The sequence below is a fragment of the Limanda limanda genome, chromosome 2, assembly GCF_963576545.1.
Source record: "Limanda limanda chromosome 2, fLimLim1.1, whole genome shotgun sequence".
Lineage (NCBI taxonomy): Eukaryota > Metazoa > Chordata > Actinopteri > Pleuronectiformes > Pleuronectidae > Limanda > Limanda limanda.
In genome coordinates this window covers 23,144,560-23,162,128 of record NC_083637.1, presented here as the reverse complement: position 1 = coordinate 23,162,128, position 17,569 = coordinate 23,144,560, and the positions used below count along the sequence as shown (strand labels likewise).

The window sequence follows — 17,569 nt, the reverse complement described above, 5'->3', positions numbered from 1 at the left end:
AGTTTTTTTTTACATGCCCTGTGATGGCATCATTATTCAATTAAAGGCGTGTTGAGTTACAATTCTGCAAGACATCACAAGCCCCTCCCTTTCCCACCACAATTCAAGCATGTGAATCAAGTATCGAGTTTCGTTTCTTTGGCTTTTGCTATTTGATGTCTATCAGGTAGCGATAGAGTAAATTGGGTTCACAGTTGTGAAATGCAAAGCATCGGTGGGAACACCAAATATACATTTATACGTACTTTTATGTACTTATACTTAAATAAATGTGTAATTAAAAGATTATCTATCTATCAAAAACAAACATAAACAGACGTCATGTTGTATGTATCTTTCTCTCTGTCCCTGTGTTTTTATCCGGTTTCTATCTGTATCTATATCACAAAAAGGTAAATGCCACAAAAAATCTATCATTTAACAAGAGTTGTTTTACTGCGTTTTCATGACCAATAGTATTTCCATGGCATTTACATTAATATTCTGACACTGTAATTTAAAACATAATAATGATCGATGTGGAGTTAATGTAGAGACAACTACAGTAGGGTGACAAACTCATATTAAACCGAAAAAGACAAAACTTCAAAAATAAAAGTGTCATCTACAGACAGAAAAGCATACCTACAGTAAACATGGCCCAAAACCAGACACATGCCGGAAATATGTGTGATACACAAACAGGAGAACACACACGCTGTAGACTCACATGTTGCTCCTCATTCCTCTGACGTATGTTTTAATAAAGACAAACACTGTGTCGTGAGCAGGCACCGGTTCGATTTACAAGTCTCTCAGTCGATGGTCTGCTGGTCATCAATGTCCTTGTTTAGAACAGCATTTTGTAACGTTTATGACACATCCACACGTGGCCTTGTCCTTAGAAAGATACCGTATCTCGAGAAGATAAATACAATGTGTTTTTACACAGAACAGAACTTATTAATCGCACTATATGAATGTAACTACTGCTGTGTCCCAATTCAGGTGCCGCCTCCATCAGAGGCTGCATTTGAAGGCCGATTGCGTCAAATCCTTCTCAGGCCGACCTATCCCAGGATTCATTGTGCTTAGTGTGCAAACTGCTTTTCAAAGTGATATGGTACCAGCAAGCAACAAGACCAAAAACACCCGATTATTAGAAATGTTTCAGGCTTCAACTCCACTGAACAGCTAACATTGCACATTAAAAAAAACCAAAACAGGCATTAAAACTTCTTGTCATGTCCAACCGCAGCTCTGGTGCTCGGCGACGGCAGTAAGGACGGATCGAGCTGGTGACGCAGATCACAGAAATCCTCCGTAGACCAGTCCGTCCCATTTCTGGTCAGCCATCCGCTCTACGTGACCCACCACCCTCCTTCGCGCCTAAATCGTTATACAGTTTATGTAAAGGTGACTTCTAGATTTTTATCTTTTCAGATCATTGTTCCATTCGCGTCTCCAAGATGTAGGTACTGTACTTATGATTACGCCTACACCTACGGCAACAAGCGTGATGTCATTCCTCGCTGATGCAATCCTCATGCTTCTTCTGGTTTTGTCACTGTATCCTTAATGTGTCAGAAGTTGCTGAAGATCTCTTGTCTCTTGTTCCAGTCCATAGGGGGCGCTCTCTTCTTGTTGCGGCCGGCGCGGGCATTTTGCTTTGCCTCGGCAGCTGTCGGGCTCAGTCGAAGGCCACTGTCCATGAAAGGGTCTGAAACGCGCCTGTCGTCCTCATCAGGCACCTACAACACACACACAAACACACATTTGTTAACACAACACATTCAGCAGCTTCACATTCCTGTCACTTGTTTTTATGGCGTCTTACATCGCCTCCTCTCTCACCTGGATGCTCATGTCTGAGCTGCTGATCTCTGATTGGGTGGTGGAGCTTCTAGAAGACTGGGATGCTAAGCTCCCGTTGGTGCGGGACTTGGGAGACACCGTTGTGATGGGGGAGTCTGTCAGCGTGACGTTGATGATTGGTGCATCCGTCCCTGGCAGTTCAGTGGTGGGAGACGGAGTGGGTGGGACACTTTCTGAGGCCGACTCGTCCACATAGACCCCTGAGAAAAGAAGACACAACATTACCCAGGATGACAGGAGAGTATAGCAATTTCTAAGTGTCTGTCTCTGTGTTTGTGTGTTCTAAAGTGACCTTTGACTTTGCTGGTGGTGGGTGTGATCCCTAGTCTGTGGAAGAGCCTGTCTGTCTCCTGGTCGACCAGGATGAGGTGGACTTCCTCCCCTCCTGCTCTGATGAGGGCCACCACCTCCGAGTGCCTGAGAGCCTCGATGTTCACTCCATTCACCTGAGACAGAGAACAAGGAGATGTCAGAGGATCGAGGTATAGGAGAGAATGAAGTGATTTGCTTTTTTCTGCCTCCACCCTGCGGTCAGAGGCATTATATTGTTGGGTTGTCTGTCCGTATATCTCAAACAAATTTGGTACAAACGGATATATCAGGAACATTAAGATTAAGATTAAGATACATTTATTTGTCCCAAACACATGCACAGACATACTTATGCAATTGTAGGGAAATTTAACCTCTGCTTTAAACCCATCTGGTGCAGGACACACAGAGCAGTGAGCAGCCCGGCGCCTGGGGAGCAGATGTTGGGGGAGTAAGGTGCCTTGCTCAGGGGCACTAGACAGGGTAGGGAGAATCCTCTTGGATTTTTGGACAGATCAATCCAGGTTTGTCTTTTTGTTGTTTCTCCGTGGAGTCGAACCAGAGACGAACCAGAGACCTTTTCTGCCCATAGTCCAAGTTTCTGCCACTAGTCCACCGCCTCATCCGTAGGGAATATTACAATATTAGTTGTTTGCTAACAACACCGGGCAAATGGGATTTCTAGTCCTCTCTGTTAAGCACATCGTAACTTTACTAAGAGAAGTACTGCAAAGATAATGTTAACTATTATTATATTACTGATTAAACATAACCAGAGACATAGGAGGAGAATAGGAGACGAGGAGAATAGGAGACATAGCTAAGTTTAGGGAGTAGCCATGACACCACATGACAGGCAGGAGTCACAGTTTGTCTTTTCTTACAATCAGCTGATTTGAGTAGAAGGAAACTGATTTGCATGAAATCTCTTCCTGCCTCCACAATGTTAACTGTTCGCCCCCCGACACAAGTGCATGCAGGTAAACATGTCATAAAACAAGAATCACCATCTCCCCCTCTACACCTTGTTTACAGATTATTCCCTTCTCTCCCTTTCCCTCTTAGATTAAGACTTCTCTCTCCCCCCTATTCTAATCTTGAGTTAATCTGCTCTAATCTAATCACACCTCAAGTCGGTTAACTGTACTGATAAATATGGGGAGGGGTGCTGTTGTTTTTCCTGACAATTCTCCAAACATTACTGTGTGTGTGTGTGTGTGTGTGTGTGTGTGTGTGTGTGTGTGTGTGTGTGTGTGTGTGTGTGTGTGTGTGTGTGTGTGTGTGTGTGTGTGTGTGTGTGTGTGTGTGTGTGTGTGTGTGTGGTGTGTGTGTGGTGTGTGTGTCTGTCTCCTTTGGGTTGTATCTTGATGAGGAATAATAATTATACCCAACGTAGATTTGATAATGTCCATGTTACATCCTGCTGATGGAGATCCTGTGACTATAGAATATAGAACGTTTTGCAGGAATTTCTTGTGGGTGAATGCAATTCTGCCTGACCCATTGATCACAACTGTATTTGGACAATGTCTGATAACTAACCTTTAGCCTACCGTCCTGAACTGCCACTGTTCTTGATTGGCTAATAAGCTCTTCATATGCATGGAAGCCATTTAACAAGACTCTGAATGATCTGTTTGACTACCTCCACTAGTCTGTCTCCGGGCCGGATGTCTGCGCTCTCTGCAGCTGAACCAGGGTCCACAGAACGGACAAACTGTCCACGCCTGTTCTTATTGCTGTGCAGGTTGAAGCCGTAGCCGTTCTCCCCCTTCACAACGTGACACAGTCGGGGGAAGAGCTCAGTTGTCAACTCTGGTGAGGGCTCAGACTGAATCTGTAATGAGAAATAAGACAAGAACAAAGTCTTTACAAAAACAAATAATCAGAGAAGTCGATAAGATACAAATTACCTTCAATAAATCATACCTATATGAACCTTAAAATGAAGTAGAGTTGGATGGTTTAGCCCATTTACAACAAATAGAAATAGTATTTTATATCATAACTTTCCATTTCGTAAACTATGCTGTTGTACTAAAGATTTTTTTTCCTTCTTGTCCGACCAGCCTCCTTCACTTCAATGTGATAATAAAATACTCACTTTAAAGACCTGAAGCTTGCCTCAATCCATCAGAGGGATTTAGGCATTATTAAATTATCAGTGCATTGATAGGTGGAGATTGACTTGAAATTAGATCTGTCGAGGTTAATTAACACCTTTGTGACACAGTGTAAAAACTAATACACAATATAGGAGCTACTGCAAGGATTTGATGTTGGATTGTGCAGGCTAGAGCGTTCACAACAATATATCATATCATGACACTTCTTATTTAATTTTTTATTTCTTCTATTTATTGAACTTTTTAAAATAGTGTTTTTGTAATTGTAATTATTATACATATCTTTTATTGTTATTATAAAAAGGCACTTATTGTATTATTTCTATTGTTTTTATTATTGCTATAACATTTAAAATCTTTTTCACAATATGTTATAGTCAGCATTTTTTTGAAGCACCTTGAACTGAACTAACTGCTGAACTAAAAACTAAAGGTGCTATCCAAATAAAGTTTGATTGATTCATTGATTTTGTATTGTATTGTATTGTATTGTATTGTATTGTATTGTATCATATCACAGGTATTGTATCATATATCCGTTATATTTTGCCCTCTTGATTTCTCTGCGTTCATTTTAAAATTCTTAAGATTCATAAGAATCATTACAGTACATTATGATTTGGTACTATACAAATAAATTTGAATTGAAATTGAACAGATCAAATTTCAACAAACAAAACTTGTTATTACTTTTTTTTTTTTTTTATGAATCTATGAATCTACCACTTTTGAATAAAGTGGTAACAGAATGTTCTGGTGTGGCTGTGAACCAGGAGAAAGTGGCTGCTGGGATGAGCCAGTGGGCTAAGTGGATCTACCTGAGAGACATTAGTACCAATCCTGAGTCTAAGGACTAATGACAGGAGTTGACACATTGTGTGACTCACCTGCCTGACTGAACCTGCCGTTCGACTTCAGGGTACATGCTGGTTGTGTGTGTGTGTGTGTGCGTGTATGTGTGTGTTTGTGCCGTGCCAGGACAACACATTGGTCCGTGTCCTGATGGCAGCTCAGTCACAGTCTGGTGCAGTGACTGTGTCATTATGGCTAAGTTGACCTGAGGGCTCTCTGATAGATGTCTCTGTACTTTCTGCTCCATTAAGAAAGATTCAGAGTGCGTGCACACACAAACACACAAACACACACGTGCACATGAAGACACACTCATGATGGGTTGTCCCTGACTGTCAATCAGAGTGTTGAGCTGTAGCAATGGAACAGATCACCATGGTGCCAGGTCAGGTCGCTGTGGTGATGGGTCACCATGTCTCCTTCTGCTTTTAAACATCAGTCTTAGTCGCTGCCCTGTTTACTATATTTACCCCATCGGCCCAAATTGACTCCCAGGCTGAACACCATGCTGACCTGAAATAAACTGATCCATTTCATGTATTTTTTCTACAGATACAGTATTTGTATGTTAAGCAAAACTGTTAGAGCTGAAACAATTTGTAGATGAATTAATTAGTATTATCATATTATTATCATACTATTATTTTTAGTGACAGTTTTTTTTGCAAGCAAAGATTCCATATAGTGTCTTCTTGTTTCCATTCCACTGCTTATCTTGTTTAATAATGTTATAAATAATTTCATTTTCAGGGCTTGGACCATTCGCTGGACAAAATAATACATTTGAAAATGAAAACTTGGGTTCATTTTCAAAATTATTTAATTAATTGAGTTAGAAATCTATTTGTCAATCAAAAACATAGGTTTGTTGCAGTTGCTGTAGTCCCAGTTCAGTGTCTGCAAGTTTTTGTTTCCAACATTTTAAATGGAATGGCAATGGTGGAATTTTCATATACAGTTTTATGAACAACTTAATTAAATACCACAAATTTTACAGTATAAATATAAATGTTAGCAGTAATCATTTTAAGTAAGTCAAATGTACACAGGGAGGTTAGTGGGGGTGTTCCGTTAGTGTAAGTTAACTGCGTGTGACTGTTGCGTGGCCATGACAGCAGTCAACACTGTGGTTACGTAACTCTACTGTATATGGGTGTCTGCTTTCATAATAATATCATGCGACGTTGAAATTGCGTCTGTATTTATATGTACAGTGCGATGAATGTCAGTGACAAGACGTACGTCACAGAGGTGGAGAGATGAAAAAGAGATGGTGATGTGAGTGTGTGCTGTTTGCATGAAAAGCACAAGGCGTCCGCGGTAACCCCGGGATTAATATGCTTGGTTCTCTAATCAGAGCTGCTGAATTAGAGGCCAAAAATAATCAGTCACACGCTTAACACCCAATGTTAAGGTCTAGAAAGTAATGACATTTTTTTGTGTTGATTTACTTATGTACATTTGTCACGTATTTGTACTTGGCTTAGGTAGATTGTTTACTTATTTTCCGGTACTTTTCACTTTCACTCCACAACATACACCAGCAAACTGTAAATAATGTTTACACCGAATTGCGTTACTTGTTACTTACATTGATTCTTTTAGATATTTCTAAGTGATCAATACTGAGATGAGAATTGGTCCACTTATCCAAACAGAGCAGGTAGGGCTGAGACTCGTCCATTAATTAATATGACGGTGTTTTCATTTGCATCATCTGCAGCATTCTTTATCAATATGACAGAATCTGTCTCATTCTTGCATCAAACAGAATGTACAGTAGGCCCAGTTAAAGATGTAGTAGAACGTTGCATTAGGAAAGAGGCTACACTCGGCAAGTCCTTTAATACCTAAGTATACTTAAAAGCAAGCAATTATTGTTGTGTATAGGCATGTTAATACTGGAAACCTTAAGGTCCTCACAAAAATACTTTTTCTTTAGGTAATCATATTGCTAGTGGAGGAAGAAGGAACTATATGTTAAATGTTTCATAGGGTTAGGGTTCTTCAAAAACAATGCTACATTGTCTTAAATATAAATTCTGAATTCAAATGCAGGAGGGGAATTGATTAAGAGAGCTCCTTGTCCTCCTTCATGTCCGCTTTTTTTTGTCGGATATATATTTATGGCAAAAACACAATTTATTAAAAAAAACTCTGCTCCCAGTAAAGGTTTATTTCACATAGCTCATGGGAACAATGTCAGAAGCCTTGTGATAAAAAAAAAACAAAACTAAAAAACATCTACTGTATAAAATAACTGTATTGGATAAGGCTGATATGTGGATCCTCACTTGTGATGTAATAGATTGCACTGGGTTGTACAGGGGCTGCTGTCGTTGCACATGTTGTTTTATCTGAACGTTTTACCGAAAAGAGAGAGAGAGAGAGCGAAAGAGAGAGAGAGACAGTTGTGACGGCCAGCCTGTATTTACCGTGCCTTCGGCCAAACAGATGGCTGTTTGACGGGAGCTGCTGGTTCCCTGGGATCCTGGTCCCACTTTGTTTGAAGCCCAAACACTGAGCTCAATCTCTGACAGCCAGTTCCCAGTTGTTTCTGCAGCCGCATGTCATAGTGATGTCTGACGGGCACTTTTGATTTTGCTGCATCATGCGCACTGGCAAGTCAATGTATTTGAATGAGTTTGTTGTGAACAGCTTTGAGAACATAGAAAAGAATCACCCCACCTATTCTCAGAGTCAGTGGTGTGCAGATGTCCCGCACTAGGAGACGTTAGATGCCTCAATCCCAAATAAACTACACAAATACATTACAAAGCATGTGTAAAGCAGTTATTTTAAATCTGATCCCTCCTGCGTCTGCTATCTTTCCTCCCAGCAGACATTCAGAACCTCCAAAACCTTTAAGCTCAGGTCAAGCAGTGAGCGATAAACTCCAAACAGTCCCTGGGTGCACTGCCTCAGCCGAGCAGCCTGTCAAAATAAGAGCTTAAGAGCGACAGACGTCTGAGATTTTCACCACTCAGACTGTTTTCCTCTGTCTCTTTATAATGCTGTATACAAAACAATGAGGCTGTGAAGGGACAAAATCATTTCTCAGTGAAGTCTATGGTTCACACCTCTGACTTGGGCACACAGTCTCACACTGTCTTTCCCAAAGTGGAGATCCGGCCTCCGTAAACAAAACCTATTGTCGTTTGAGCAGAGTTTTGTCTACAGTCAGGTGGGAACAACCCAACAGATGGAATCTCATTGTGTGAAATGAGACGTCTTTGTAGTTTAAATATTCACAACTATGAGAGACGTCAGTGGCTTGTAATAATGAGGTAAAACAGTGGATTCAGATTATCCGAGATGTTTGATTTAAACCTCCTCTAATTCAGAAATTTCTTCAATTTTTTTTTATTATCCACAGAATCTTCTTTTACTAGACTTTGCTGCTTCCCTTTGACTGGAGGACAAGTGATTGCAGTATTTTTGTGTGTGAAAAAAAGGAATTCAGCCGCAATATTGTGAATAATGCCGAATCCTTCCAAGTCAGTCCATAGATATTTGAACCCAAGTGCCTTGACTTGTCTTTTCTTAACCTCTTTTGTGTCTTATGCTCTTTTTCTTTGTTTTTCTCCTCTTTTTGTCTTTCTCTCTCCGAGTTTGTATTGGAACTCCAGAGGCCGGTTTCTGCCCTGTTTTAGAGTTTTTCATTCATAGCTGTTATGAGAAGCCACAAGACCCTCTCTTAAGGCCGCGCTGTTAGACTAACAGGCAAAGAGCTCCAGACTAGTGCTCGGCGGACATTAGGTACAAGAGTGGTACGCTCAGTGTCTCACACACTCTAAACACAATAACCCAACAAACCATTTCAACTTTAGACGTTGGCCTGTTCCCTTCTTTTTCTTCTAATAAAAACAGGTCATCCATAAGAGCCGTCTGATTATACTGACATTTGACCACAAAGCAGAGTCTTGTGTGTTGATCTCCCCCCTTACCTCTGTGTCAGTTGTTGTACTTGATGTCACTGAGGATCTCTTGACCTTGCCTTGCGTAATCACATGAGTGGGTGAGTCTGCAGCAGGAGGGTGAAATGAGTGTGTCTGGTTGGGTGACATGGGTGAACACTCTCTGGGGATGGGAGAAAGGGAAGGGGTGGTTGCGGGCGAGAGCAGCGGGGAGAGAGTTCCCATCTCCACGGCCAGGTCCTCGGTGCAGGCCAGGCCTTCGCTGAGGAGGTAGTCGTCCGTGTCTCTGTCCACCACCAGCAGCCGGGTGCGGTGGTCCACCTCCCGGATACGGTTCACCACCTGCAGTGAGGGAGAGAGAAGTGGCCGAGAGGTGGATTGAGAAATATTAAAATGTGATTTATTTGTGGTGTAATAACATGTTGTTCACCCTGAGCTGGCCTGTGCATAACATACTTCTGAGGTGACAAAGACACCCAGTGATTCCCATTACACAAGGAGCACATTGACCCATTTTAATAGCTCCCCTCCTCCTCCTCAGGCAAAAGAAAAAGTGGTCCAACAAGTATACAACTCATTGTTTGCAGCTCAGAGAGTTCATGTGGCTCTCCTGGCTCATGTCCAACACAACTTTGCACCTGTGGTGATTTTTTCCCCAATCTCTATATAGTATCACTCACTTGATGGTGGTTTTCTTTCTCCACATTCTCCCCGTTCACCTCCACCACCCGGTCCCCTGGTCTCAGCCCGGCCAGGTCAGCCGAAGAGCCGGGCTCCACTTTGCGTATGAACTGTCCGCCTCTGTTCCGCTCACCGTGCAGGTGGAAGCCGTATCCGCGCTCTCCCTTGGTGAGGAAGCAGAGCCTGGGTCTCAGCTCACTCTCCATCCCTGCGAGTGGCAAGGTGGGAAACAAGTCCGAGTGTCTCAGGGGAACAAACAGCTGCTTGGTCCAGGAGCTGTGGGAACTCTCTGCCTCTTAATCCAATGTACGGCTGCGCGCTGCAGTGACCGAAAGATCACCATCATTTAACATGATGCGAGTCCATTAATAATCCCCCCAAACAATTCAATAGAGAAATCAAAAACTAGGTTAAAACTAATGAGTGTTTAATCCATTGTGCAGAAATGCAATGGGCGCGGATACGACCGCAGAAGAGGCGGTGCGCGCTGTGCGTAAAATAGTGTCCAAAAAAAAAACACGGACAGGAGCTAAATCCCGTCCATCAATAATCCAACCTGATCAGAGATTAGAAAGCTTTTCCTCACACGTAACACTTAATTCTCCTCGTCAACCGGGCTGGTGTCCTCCTGTCCGACCCGGTGAGAGTGAGGAGGCGTCGACGGCAGATGCCACTACAATCACCCCCCCCCCCCTCTCCCCCCCTTTCTCTCTGATCTCACACCTGACGACTCAGCGCAGCCGCCCTGTCTAGTGGCACACAGACTATTACCTGTCCGAGGAGTTAGTGCAGAGGAAACAAGGTTCTGTGATGGAAATCTGGAGATACAAGAGGCTGGAAACAACATTTATCTACGTGTATTTAATAAGGGGCTTTCTGCAGAAAGGATCAACACACCGAGAGTCCCAAGGATCTCAGAGTGAAGATGAAGAACAGTCAGATGCACAGATCTTATTTGCCTGAGCCAGTTCAAACTGGTTCTGTAGTGTAGTTTTAGACAGGAACCAAAGGACAAGAACAAATGATCTACATACATTTCTATTGGGTTCCTTGGACAGTCAATAAGTAATGGAAAGGTCAAACAGGTATATAGAAAGGTCAAACAGGTTGCAGGTCATAAACATTTCCGGTCCTGGAGTCTTAGACAGGTGTGCAAAGAGTTACTCTTCAACTATCAAATAGGTTTCAACCATACTTTGCTATTTTCCACTACACCAAGTCATTTTTCCAATACAGTTTGTTTGTTTGGGGATGAAATGAGTGCACAGAGGGCAGCCAAGGTGTCAGGACCGTGTAGTGCTAAGAACCCAGAAGCCCCCCCCAGGTGGTGGAGGTGAATCCAGACCGACTGTGACCTGAGAGCGGAAATCTTCCTGATCCGCTCGCTGTCCCTGTGCCTTCACATGGAGATCAGATAAACGGAAGGGTTGCGTAAAAAGGAGATCTAATCTCTCATGAAATATAAAATGTCCTGGTCTTTGTGATGTGGAGGGAAGGGCGTGTATAGGAAAAACAACTAAACAGAAGCATCTCGTGTGATTCAGGACAGCAAAGTACAAGATATCACTGGTATCCAGTTAGAGGAGAGATGACACATGACGGGGACAAATATTTGTTTAGATGAGAGTTTGATGCCTCAGCTGATGTTCGCTTGTTAAGCCAGTAATCCGCAACAGTGCTGCTGAAGTGCCCTGGAGCAATGTGCCATAGCCACATGCAAAAGGTGAAATATTACATTTTTGCCTGACTCATGCTGTCAGCTGTTTCATGGTCAACACTCCCATGCGTGCTCGTTAACTGTAAATGTAAATGTGAGGGCTCAGTCAACTCTGCTGTAATCAACAGTCTAATAATTTAATTAACCGTTAGAGAAAATAAATGTGTGCATTTCTGACATGTTCAGGTAATCAGATCTTCTGTAGAGATAAACACAGGTGGAACTAACAGCACTCAGGTGGCTCTGTTCCACTGAAGTGTCTTAATGAGGTGGCAGTGATCCAAGTAGTCCCAACACCTAATAGGATGCACTCCTTACTGCTAGTGATTACACTTGCCCTCTTCCTGCTATAACATGCCTGATACTGTGATTACTGGACGTTTTATACCAGACAATACTATCTCTGCAAGTTTCTTAAATATAAGAAAGTATAATGTAAGCAAGTGTAATGTACTCATGGGACAAGGGTTCCAAGAAAATCCAAGTTCAGTCCTATTACATAACAAAATAAAGAATAAATATTTACAGTTTAAAAGTCAAGTTCAGAGTCTTCCAGGTTGCCTTAAACGATACTATTATCAATATGAAATAGTCAATTTTATTGTTGGACAATAGAGTTGAGATAAAGTTTTTAAGATGTTGTCAACAGTCAACAGTTGTCAATAACACTTTAGGTGAATGTGTTTTAATTACTCGCACGAGCAGAAAAGATAATTACAGCAAGCAAAACCTGTTTTGATCTTCTCATAGGCACCTGGCTGCTGTTTTCATACAGGCTTGAAATATAGTGAATAAACAATTCAAGCTGTGCTGCTATCAACCTGCCACCACTTGTTGCATAGTTTGGAAAGAGCCCACTAGGATGTAGATGTAAATCGATTCTGTAGTTGAACCACAAATACAATGTTTACAGTGTTGGGTCAGTTTTTACAATTAGTTTCACAATTTAGGGTAAAATGTGATCTGCCACACACTTATTTAACTACGAGCTTTATTGAGAAATAAGTTATTGAGACAACTTAATATTTTCGCATGTTGTGAATCCTGTTCATCTGGTTTAATTTCTACAGTGATGTAGAGTACATTCCAGGTCCAGTATTCATATGCATATATATGTATGTGCATCCAAACCTAATAGACATTGGATTAGTACCTCTGCAAAAAGGGTTATTTTCATAGCAGTAGAAGAATTTCGCACGGTGGAAGGAAGAGATACAGGCCAAACAAGAACCCAGTAACTTTCACTTCATTAAATATTGTGAAATTCTAAAGAAATTATTTAGAGATCTTGAATGAATTTTCTTTCCCAAAATGCCACAGAAATCTCTCTCTTTTTCAATTAATGGTAAACCTGAAATTAATGACCTTAACACCTAGTTTTCGAACATTCCTTTTTTTTATTTGGTAAAAAAACTAATCACTAACAGTACAAAAATATTTAATCTAATGTGAACGGTAAATAAACTGTAATCACGATGTTTAGCTTATATTGCTGGTTTCAGTGTTTGGTCACAGAAACTAAAATTTGTGCGATGAATCAGTGGTTCAGTTTGTTTTTAAGCCGCCTCCTCTGTGTGGTCGGGGGAACAGGTGAAGACGGGGACTCCTTCTTTGCAATTCAGGTTCACTTTTAGTTTTGACGGAAGACTTCGGGCTCGGAGAGTGTGGCGATCCAGCTTTAGGTCTCTTGGTGGGAGAGTTCTTGTGGGCAGAGGGACAGCTGTGCTGGTTCAGACACACGGAGCAGAGGGGGTTGATGGGAAGACAGACCTGCTGTCCAAAACCCACCAGCAGCCAGTTCATCTCACTCCACAGCTCCCTGCAAAACAGTGTGAGAGGAACATATCAGCCACTTTAAACCTGCATCAATTGTTTTTTTTATCGTGCTGACCCCGATCGTTGTAGATTTTTTCGGTCCTTGCTAATCAAGTTGTTGAGGTCAGCAGTGAACTAGCCATGCTGTTACCTGGGCAACCACTCCTCCAGGGCCTTGCGTGTTCCCTCTGGGTTCTTGGTGGGCTTCCTGAGCCAGAGCAGCCTGTTAGAGATACGGTGCACATGTGTGTCCACGCCTAAAAAAAAAGACAACGTCAATTACAGCAGGCAAACACACATTTATGTATAATGTGTATAATTATAAAAAAAACGTATAAACTTGATGTAAACTCTCGTCACATGATTTCAAATATAAAGCAGCTTTTCTTTTTTCATTTTATCGTATTTTTTTCTAACCTGGAAACCATATCAACCTCAGAAATTCTTTAAGACAAACAACCAAACAACACCATTTGCCTCTGTGCCATGTAACAAGATAATGCGTTTAAAAAATGTATTGCAAAAACAGAAAATCAATTACATAACATTATATATGTTAATAGATGATTATACAATGAACTAGAATGACTCTCAGAAGAGTGGATACTTTTTTCAAGGCCAAACATTCCCTTTAAATTCAATCAGGCTGTTTTTTTCCTTTTAAACTGAACTAACTAAAAGTCTCTGTATATTCAGAGCTCTATAAACAACAGGAAGCATCTTCTAATGAAATCGATAAATAAAGTTTGAAGTATACTTAAGTTCAGTTTCAAAATATGTCAAGTCATGCTGCCCTGTTAAACACACTGTATGGATTTAATTCCATAGGATTTGTAAGTGGCTGTGGATTCAGCAGCGGGTCTCTACCTATTCCAGACACCTGGTCCCAGGCGATGTCCATCGCCAGGTGAGCCATCTTAGGTCCAACTCCTTTCAGGCGGACCAGCCCCTCCACGCTGTTTGGGATGTCCCCTCCAAACTCTTCCTGCAGCATGGCTGACGTCAGCTTCACGTACTTCACTTTAGTCTAGAGAGGAGTGGGCGTGGAGAACCCAGGAGAGAACTCACTCAGGTGCAGGAACGGACCAGGAGGTAATGAAGGTGGAAGTGTGGCCACAGACTGATTCCATTAAAAGTTACTGATGTAAACCGTGTGAGGACGCAGAGGTGATGAGTCTTACCCTCCAGAAGCCGACAGGGTAGATGAGTTTCCCCAGCGTCTCATCATCAGTGTTGAGTATATTCTCCACTGTGCAGCCGTGTGCCCGGAGCTTCTGCATGGCCGCTGCCGTCACCTGGTCCTTGGTCTGACTGGACAGCATGAGTGACACCAGCACCTGGAACCTTCTCACCTGTGCCGACACACACAATAACAGAGGGATTAAGTGAACCACTGACTTATGCAGACATGAAAAACATCTAAACCCCACCTACATGTGCAGGGGCGTCTGTGTCGTAGCATTTCTCTGCCCCCATGTTGTCTACAGGTGCGTCTCGACCGCTCCTCATCTCGCGAATGAAACCTAACTGTTTCTTCCAGTCTGGAGGTTCCCACTGTTCTGTCTTCACCAGTGAAGCACCCTCTCCCTCCTCATATTCCACCTTAATTTGTCTCCTCCTGCGGCCTTGAGAAGACAGCGGGAGAGCGTCCCTTTCGGTTTTTGGTTGCACACTGTCCTGTTGGAGGAGTTCATGGCGTCCGACTGAAAGAGCACAGAGAAGAGAGGCTGAGATTTACCTGACACGGTCTGGGAAAACTTTAAATCTGCATTAAAAGCCAAATGCAAGCATGACCAAACAAGGTTTTTGCATATCTCATCAAACATCCCATCCAAAATCGGGTCCAGTACATCAAGGTCACGTATAAACCATAGACTGTATATGGTATAAACCTTACACCCCAGCCTGTCTACCCCGCTTTGGATCGGCCAATCGGCTTGCTGCTGCCTCACTGTGAGCTAGCCCCTTAACATAATCACGACTGTTACTCCTAAATGATTCTTGCTGTTCTGGGTTTGTTCCCTCCTCGTTGAATGCATCATTATTGTAAATTGCTTTGGATAAAATCATCAGGTTAATGATACGTGATGTAATGTCAACGATGGTTATGTTTGATTGTTGGCTCGTATATTTGTTTGTTAGCAAGATTACACAAATTTTTCATTTTCACCCATTAAAATTTTGTGCAGATCCAGCACTTTTTTCCCACTTTCTTCAACATTGTGAGATGGGGCATTTTTCTGCATTTTCACCATTTTCCCTGGAAATTACTCATGGATCTTGATGAAAAAAAATAGAAACAATAGATCCCTTTCACCTCAATCTTACACATCGGAGCTTTCATTATATCTGCCTCGTGTTAACACTAACTTGGGGAAGACAGCTTTCTTTTATAAGGCACCCTTCATTTGGAATGAGGTCCAACAATCTTTAAGGTTGTGCTCATTTATTTCATTAAGGGAATTCTCGAATCTTATCTCATGTACAACTGACTTCTTCTGCAGTGATTGTAACCGTTAGTTGACTTAACCATAGTATTTTATTGAATCGTCAAAAATGATTGTTTATGACCTTTTCCTCTGTATTACTGTACATATATATGCATATTTATTTCATTCTTATTTATTTATTTTTTCTTTTAATGTATTAACTCTTCATTGTACCCTCGGGCACCATTGTAAATGAGGGTCTTATTCCTCAATGTGTTTTGCGTGGCTTAAATAAATAATCAATTAAAATTTTTTTTTTACAATTCTTTGGCCATGTAACGTCTGTGAAAAGTTCGTAAGTAAGTGAAATGTAACTACTTACTATTTTAGATTCCCCTTAATTTGACGTCAGCTCCAGACTTAATATAACTGAACCAGTCCATCTACATTAGGCCACACTGGGTGTATTGTGACCTGTGCCTGTCTGCTGACAGATGATACTAGTGGGTGAACTAGAATCTGCAGCAGCCTGAGTGGCAGCTTCCTCCATCTACTGGTGTATTTGTTGTAGTGTTTCCAGTTTAAGATGCTACAGTGTCCCAGTGAACCGTAAACACATCCACACTATTTCCCAGTCTCTGCACAAGAGTCCATAAGAAACCAGAGGCGGTTCATTCATATCTAAATATATGTTTTCGCCAGTGTCTGTGCGCAACATTACCCGCTGATAAGGGGGCCGAGGAGGGTCTTGGCTCAGAGATCCTCGCCTCCTCCACCTCCACCTCCACCTCCGCGGAGGAGACTGGATCCACGTTCCTCCGTCTCCGGCTGAGCCTGGAGCCCAGAGAGCCGGCTGGTCTGCGGCCAGCAGTGAGAGCTCCACCCCGGGGGACCCCGGACCTGCTGTGGGAGAAGTAAGGAGAAGTCATCCTGAACCACGGTAACACATCGCAGACCCTCGTGCTGCGGAAGAACACAGCCATGAAGCCAGTTTCTCATTCGGTGTCGGGTCACGAGGAAAAGCAGAAAGAGTTGTGTAAACAAATAGATCATTTATTTTAGTGTATATAATCATTAATTTCACGTTTTTATATCAACAAAAATATTCTGAGCTTAATTCATCAAAAATATCCCTGCACCCATGTGTATATCATTTTATATGCTGTAACTATATTTTATAAATGTATAAAAACTGATTTATAACTAACATAATATATATTGGATAATTTCACTTTTAATGTAAGTTTTATAGTAGAGTTGATATTATAAAGTTTAGCAACAAAATATGACCAAAAGTCATATAATTTGTGTTCTATTAATAATAAAAACAATAATAATATCGAAACAAAAATGCTTCACAATTAAAAAAGCACACAAGTTATAACACAAAAAAGATCAAAAAAGATCAAATCATAAAAACAGAGTCATAGATAAATTAATAAACAGAAATGTATGCATAAACACCCATTTCTACAATAAAACTAGAATTAGGTCACAACTGGGAATACAGTACGATAAAAGTATTCTGTATTTGTATTTATGTGTTGATGACAACAAAATTGACTATAATACAACTTAAAAAGGGCTAAGAGTGAAAAAGCTTCCTAGATCAAGTTTCTTCAATATCGTAGCTATGAAAGGATTATGCTATGAATATGTTAGAATGAACTGTATAGTATATGTGTTTTATACACACTTTCAGTAAAGGTCGCAAATAATAAACAGTTAAAATACAGTAAAAAAAATACAGCACAAGATAAATGTCTATTTTCTCCAGGTGATAATGTGTTGAGTGTTGCCAGAAAACAAGACTTAGAACATTCTCAACTTTACACGTTTAATAAAAAAACTTTTTTATAAAGATTG

The 17,569-nt window shown here is 41.4% G+C and overlaps 3 protein-coding genes across 7 annotated transcripts in view; 1 reads left to right on the top strand and 2 right to left on the bottom strand.

Moving 5' to 3' along the window:
• Window positions 1-1,562: 1,562 nt before the first annotated feature.
• On the bottom strand, window positions 1,563-9,948 carry LOC133020783 (Na(+)/H(+) exchange regulatory cofactor NHE-RF2). Its single transcript, XM_061087499.1, has 6 exons — window positions 9,742-9,948; window positions 9,092-9,403; window positions 3,812-3,997; window positions 2,147-2,300; window positions 1,834-2,054; window positions 1,563-1,730 (listed from the first exon to the last, which is right to left on the bottom strand). Exons 1-6 carry the CDS (start codon window positions 9,946-9,948, stop codon window positions 1,563-1,565), a joined length of 1,248 nt encoding a protein of 415 aa, XP_060943482.1.
• Window positions 9,949-12,482: 2,534 nt separating this feature from the next.
• Window positions 12,483-16,758, bottom strand: nthl1 (nth-like DNA glycosylase 1). Its single transcript, XM_061087463.1, is given in 7 exon segments — window positions 12,483-13,071; window positions 13,074-13,278; window positions 13,426-13,531; window positions 14,142-14,301; window positions 14,456-14,626; window positions 14,709-14,977; window positions 16,425-16,758. Coding segments are annotated over 7 exon segments (1,248 nt in total). The 5' UTR covers window positions 16,687-16,758; the 3' UTR covers window positions 12,483-12,996.
• The window catches only part of tsc2 (TSC complex subunit 2), a 26,750-nt gene continuing 25,638 nt past the window's right edge, over window positions 16,458-17,569 (top strand). For 2 of the 5 annotated variants that reach the window (XM_061087282.1, XM_061087266.1), the window contains exon 1: window positions 16,458-16,643. The gene's annotated coding sequence lies outside the window, so the exon portion shown is untranslated. The remainder of the gene's footprint in view (window positions 16,644-17,569) is intronic. The other 3 variants (XM_061087300.1, XM_061087291.1, XM_061087274.1) reach the window with 2 other exon arrangements.

Bases quoted from the DNA above. Each gene is read 5' to 3' on its own strand.
- LOC133020783 (XM_061087499.1), bottom strand. From the start codon at position 9,948: ATGGAGAGTGAGCTGAGACCCAGGCTCTGCTTCCTCACCAAGGGAGAG. The intron at 9,404-9,741 runs GTGAGTGATACT...CCCTCACTGCAG, and splicing joins AGAAAGAAAACCACCATCAA to GTGGTGAACCGTATCCGGGA. The intron at 2,301-3,811 runs GTAGTCAAACAG...TCTCTGTCTCAG, and splicing joins CCGGAGACAGACTAGTGGAG to GTGAATGGAGTGAACATCGA.